At 43.9% G+C, this 6,103-nt stretch overlaps 1 protein-coding gene across 5 annotated transcripts in view; it reads left to right on the top strand.

Annotated features, from left to right (window-relative positions):
• Positions 1-6,103, top strand: part of LOC135097472 (uncharacterized) — a 106,630-nt gene that overhangs the window by 90,325 nt on the left and 10,202 nt on the right. For 4 of the 5 annotated variants that reach the window (XM_063999421.1, XM_063999422.1, XM_063999418.1 and 1 more), the window contains exon 6: positions 90-164. The exons of the other annotated variant lie outside the window; for it this stretch is intronic. In XM_063999421.1, coding sequence (XP_063855491.1) covers positions 90-164 — 75 coding nt within the window. The remainder of the gene's footprint in view (positions 1-89; positions 165-6,103) is intronic. 5 annotated transcript variants of the gene reach the window in all.

A 6,103-nucleotide genomic window follows, 5' to 3' on the forward strand; every position in this document is an offset into this window, starting at 1 on the left:
TCTCTCTCTCTCTCTCTCTCTCTCTCTCTCTCTCTCTCTCTCTCTCTCTCCACACATTCACTATTTTCTGTTTCCCTCACGTCACACAGAAAGTCTTCGAGATGGAGCGGACAAAACTAGAGAATCTGGAGCTTCGCCAAAAGGGAGATCGCGATAAGATGGAGGTACGGAAAGCGTTGTACGTACAGAATGCTCTTTTTGGCAAGAGTAAGGATGTCTCTGCAGCTGATAACCGTGTCGCCTTGCTTCTGGCCTCGCGCAAAGGTTTTCTGCACCTGACTCATCTGATTCTGCAGGAAGGACTTCTTCCCATTGACGAGGTGCTCGACGATACTTGTGACACCACAGCCCTTCACCAGGCAGCCTCACATGGCCAGGATGGCTGCGTGGCGCTGCTGCTGAGTGCTGGCGCAAACGCACACCAACGCGATATCTACGGCCAGACGCCGCGCCTCTTGGCCGCCATGTTTGGACACACAAGTACTTGTGACCTGCTGGCCCAACAAGAGGTGCATGACTCACCTTGCCGCGCGGGGACCACTGCCAAGCAAGTGAAGCAAAACTTTAAAGGGTACCACAAGATGTATTATAAGTACAGCCGGAATGTAATAACACCCTTCGACCGCCATTACCCCGAAAGGATAATTAAGAAACTTATAAAAAGTAAACCACTCCGGGAGCTACAACAGGAAGCTCAGTTGCAGCAGAAAACTTTGGATTTATCAAGAGGAGAGGCCCTTGAGGTAAAGGAAGCGGTAATGGCGGAACTGAACGTCATCATGGAAAACGTGTCAAAGGAAGATCCCACCTACCGCGGAAACCTGAGTTTGGTGGGCAGTTCTGGGGATGGCTCCAAGCTGTACGCTCCTGATGAATTTGATGTAAATATAGTGATTCACCATGACGATATAAGAGTTATTGTTAGTGAGAGAGAGAAAAAGGAGGCATTGCTGAAGGGCAGACTACGAATAGCTGTGGAGGCAAAAAAAGAAAAAAATATGTATCTTCAGGGAAACAAATTTATGGATAATCTGTATGAGGAGGTGCACCGCTTCCTCGTTGATCACACCTTGCAAGATGAAAGACTGAGCCTGGTGCCACCGGGATTAACTAGCACACAGGTAGGCGTGGCGCTCGCTCTGGCCTGGCAGGGGCAGGAATATCCACTGTTACTGGTCGGCGTGGACCTAGTGCCGGTGCTGGAGGTGCCGTGGCAGGAACAAATCCCCAGACCCCTCCTTACTCCCGAGGACACCTCCACCATGCAGCTCAGTAATGCAGCTGACGGCTCTTGGCGGTGCAGCTTTGCCTTGACAGAAGCAAAGGTACTAGGAACGTTGAGCCTGGAGGAGCGCCAAGTGCAATTGATGGGAAAGTTACTTCTTTCGCGACTCAAGGCCGAGCGCTGGATGCCCCGACACAAGAAGAGTTTCTGCACCTGGTTTTTCACACGGGAATGGAGCATCGCAGTGCCGAGCGGGTTCTGCTTTAAGAACGCGTTCCTACGGTGGCTGGAGCATAGAAGGTACAGGGAGAAGGAACCTGCCAAGGAGCTGGAGGTTGAATGGAAGAACAATTCCAAAGAGCTGAGGGCTGAATGGGAGGACAGCCCCAAGGAGCTGCGGGCTAGACATAATGACCCCACCAAAGAGATTGGGTTTGGATGGGAAGACACTGCCGGATGGCTAGTATATGTGTTCAGACTGATGTGTGCAAATCCAGAGGAATCACGAGAACATCTCATAACTCGAAACAGCTCCGCCTACTTTGGAGGGGACTGTGAAGGACTAAAATCTGGGGATGGGGCGCCTGTCATTGTGCAGTGTCTGGAGGAGAATTTGGAAGAGCTGTGTCACGGCTCGTTTGGCCAACGCGATCTGAGCAAAAATAGTCAAGCAGTGGTGAGGAATATATTAGATGCAGAGAATTCAAATCCATGTAATAGTTACCAGTAAACTGTGCAACTCATGGTAAGTTACACATAAGCACACACACACACACACACACACACACACACACACACACACACACACACACACACACACACACACACACACACACACACACACACACGTACACGTACACACACACACGCACACACACACACAGATGCAGGTGATAACCACCAAGAGCACAAATCCTCAATGCTGGATGCCATATATGAACAATTATATAATTTGATAGTTAAGCTCTTAAATTTGGAGACCTATAAATGTAAAACAAATCCTTCACAAGTAAGATTTTTCTTTAAACACAAAAAATGCTCCACTCTGTATTATAAACTGACGTGTTTAAAACAAACACAATAAATAACTTTTTGTTTACTGAAGTTTTTATGCCACAACATATATATATATATATATATATATATATATATATATATATATATATATATATATATATATATATATATATATATATATATATATATATATATATATATATATATATATATATATATATATATATATATATATATATATATATATATATATATATATATATATATATATATATATATATAATTTTTGTATAGGAGGGACACCGGTCAAGAGTAACAAAAAAAGTCCAATAAAAAAAAAGGGGCCCCACTGAGATGCCGGTGTCTGAATAAGATCTAAAGTGATAAATGTCTTGAAACCTCCCTATTGAAGGAATTCAAGTCATAAGAAGGTTAAAATACAGAAGCAGGTAGGGGGTTGCAAAGTTAACAGAGAAAGGAATGAAAGATTGAGAATACTTTTTTGCCCTAGAGTAGACAGAATAGGGATGAGAGAGAGAAGAAAGTCTTGTGCAGCGAGGCCACAGGATGATGGGAGGCATGCAGTTAGCAAGACCAGAAGAGCAGTTAGCATGAAAATAGCGGTAGAAGATAGCAAGAGATGCAACATTCCGGCGATGAGAAACAGACTGAAGACCGTCAGTTAGAAGAGAGGAGTAGATAAGACGAAAAGATTTTCATTCCACCCTGTCTAAAAGAGCGGTATGAGTGGAAGCCCCCCAGACATGTGAAGCATACTTCATACATGGAGGAATAAGTCCCTTGTATAGAGTTAGCAGCTGGATGGGGGGAGTGAAAAAAATGGTGGAGACGTCTCAGAATGCCAAATTTCGTAGAGGCTGTTTTAGCTAGAGATGAGATATGAAATTTACAGTTTAGATTATAAGAAAAGGACAGACCGAGGATGTTCAGTGTAGAAGAGAGGGACAGTTGAGTGTCAATGAAGAAGAGGGGATAGTTGTTTGGAAGGTTGTGTCAAGTTGATAGATGGAGGAATTGAGTTTTTGAAGCATTGAAAAATACTAAGTTTGTTCTTCCCCAGTCAGAAATTTTAGAGAGATCCGAAGTCAATCGTTCTGAGGCTTCCCTGCGTGAGCTTTTTACTTCCTGAAGAGTTGGACGTCTGTGAAGTGGATAGGGAAAGAAGTTTGGTTTAAAAGATCATTGATGAATAAAAGGAAAAGAATGGGTGATAGGACAGAACCCTGAGGAACACCACTGTTAATAGATTTAGGAGAAGAACAGTGACCGTCTACCACAGCAGCAATAGAAAGGTCAGAAAGGAAACTTGAGATGAAGTTACAAAGAGAAGGATAGAAGCTGTAGGTGGGTAGTTTAGAAATCAAAGCTTTGTGCCAGACCCTATCAAAAGCTTTTGATATGTCTAAGGCAACAGCAAAAGTTTCACCAAAATCTCTAAAAGAGGATGACCAAGACTCAGTAAGGAAAGCCAGAAGATCACCAATAGAGCGGCCTTGATGGAACCCATACAGGTGATCAGATAGAAGTTTGTGAAGTGATAGATGTTTAAGAATCTTCCTGTTGAGGATAGATTAAAAAAGTTTAGATAGTCAGGAAATTACAGCAATAGGACGGTGGTTTGAGGGATTATAATGGTCACACTTTTTAGTAACAGGCTGAATGTGGGCAAACTTCCAGCAAGATAGCAAGATGTTGACAGACAAAGCTGAAAGAGTTTGACTAGGCAAGGTGCAAGCACAGAGCCGCAGTTTTGGAGAACAATAAGAGGGACCCCATCAGGTTCATAAGCCTTCCGAGGGTTTAGGACAGTGAGGTCATGGAAAACATCATTGCGAAGAATTTTTATAGGTAGCATGAAGTAGTCTGAGGGTTGAGGAGAGGGAGGAACAATCCCAGAATCGTCCAATGTAGAGTTTTTAGCAAAGGTATAAGCGAAGAGTTCAGCTTTAGAGATAGATGTGATAAAAGTGGTGCAATCTGGTTGAAATAAAGGAGGGAAAGAAGAAGCAAAGTTATTGGAGATATTTTTTGGCTAGATGCCAGAAGTCACGAAGGGAGTTAGATCCTAAAAGATTTTGACACTTTCTATTAATAAAGGAGTTTTTGGCCAGTTGGAGAACAGGCTTGGCATGGTTCTGGTCAGAAATATAAAGTGCATGAGATTCTGGTGATGGAAGGCTCAAGTACCTTTTATGGGCCACCTCTTTATCATGTATAGCACGAGAACAGGCTGTGTTAAACCATTGTTTGGAAGGTTTAAGTCGAGAAAAAGAGTGAGGAATGTACCTCTCCATGCCAGACACTATCACCTCTGTTATGCGCTCGGTACACAGAGACGGGTCTCTGTCACAGAAGCAGTAGTCATTCCAAGGAAAATCAGCAAAATACCTCCTCAGATCCCCCCAAACTAACAGAGGTAAAACGCCAGAGGCACCTCCACTTAGGGGGATCCTGAAGAGGTATTGGAGTGATAAGACAAGATACAGATATGAGATTGCGATCAGAGGAGCCCAACAGAAAAGAGAGGGTAACAGCATACGCAGAAGGATTAGGTGTTAGGAAAAGGTCAAGAATGTTGGGTTTATTTCCAAGACGGTCAGGAATACGAGTAGAGTGTTGCACCAATTGCTCTAGGTCATGGACGATAGCAAAGTTGAAGGCTAGTTCGCCAGGATGGTCAGTGAAGGGAGAGTAAAGCTAAAGCTAATGGTGAACATTGAAGTCTCCAAGAATGGAGATCTACGCAAAAGGGAAGGGAGTCAGAATGTGCTCCACTTTAAAAGTTAAGAAGTCAAAGAATTTCTTATAGTCAGAGGAGTTAGATGAGAGGTATACAGCACAGATTAATTTAGCTTGAGAGTGACTCTTTAGTCGTAGCCAGATGGTGGAAAACTCAGAAGATTCAAGAGCGTTGGCACGAGAGCAGGTAAAGTCATTGCGCACATAAATGCAACATCCTGCTTTGGACTTTGGGTTACTGTCAGTTGCCTCAGACACCTGTGTGTCAGTGAGGGAAAGAAGATGAGGTTTATCAGAGGAGAGGTGATGTTCTATAGATTGAAAATTAAATCTAAGACCGTGAGTGTTGCAGAAATTAATGAAGAAAAAGTTGAGAGGCGTGTCAAGACACTTAGGGTCGATACCAGAAGAGCAGTCCGACCTGGGGACATTTCTGTTCCCCTCCCCAGATGGGGGACTCCGAGGCTGGTGTAGGAGTCGCCATGATTTTGAATTTTGAGTGAAAGGTGTGTGTGTAATTAGGTTCTTGTAGTTTTGTGTGAAGGAAGAGTGTGTGTGTGTGTGTGTGTGTGTGTGTGTGTGTGTGTGTCTGTCGCACCCCCCCCTCCCTTCTTTCCTTGTACCGCCCTTAGCAGCAGTGTGGGGAGAGTGTTTTCGCGCACTTTCTCAGTCACCACCCAGCAGTTGGAAGAAACAGATGTACTAAGACTTGCTCTAATGTTCGAAGGAGAGTAAGGCAGAATTTTAATTAGCCGGGTTAGTTGCCTTAAGTGGATAAGTGAGTCATTACTGGCCGTACGCCCTGCCTTACTTATATAGACTAGGAGTCTCCATAGTAGTCTGCCAATAAGTGTAGTTGTGAATTACATTCTATACCTAGGGAAGTGACTCATTGCCCGTGTGAGAGTACAGGTCGAGCTGGCGCAGTGAACGGTGATTGACACTCCTGTGTGTTTGTAAGCACTCTTTGCTGTAGTTTCTGGTGTCTCTTGTTAGTGACCCTGTTTGTCTTAAATGCTACTGCGGGCTGATGCAGTCCAGCCACAGAAGACCTAAATAATTAGCCACGTAGTAAACTTTACTCCTTCCTCAGGTCCTGAC

Source organism: Scylla paramamosain, unplaced genomic scaffold (genome assembly GCF_035594125.1).
Source record: "Scylla paramamosain isolate STU-SP2022 unplaced genomic scaffold, ASM3559412v1 Contig21, whole genome shotgun sequence".
Classification (NCBI taxonomy): domain Eukaryota; kingdom Metazoa; phylum Arthropoda; class Malacostraca; order Decapoda; family Portunidae; genus Scylla; species Scylla paramamosain.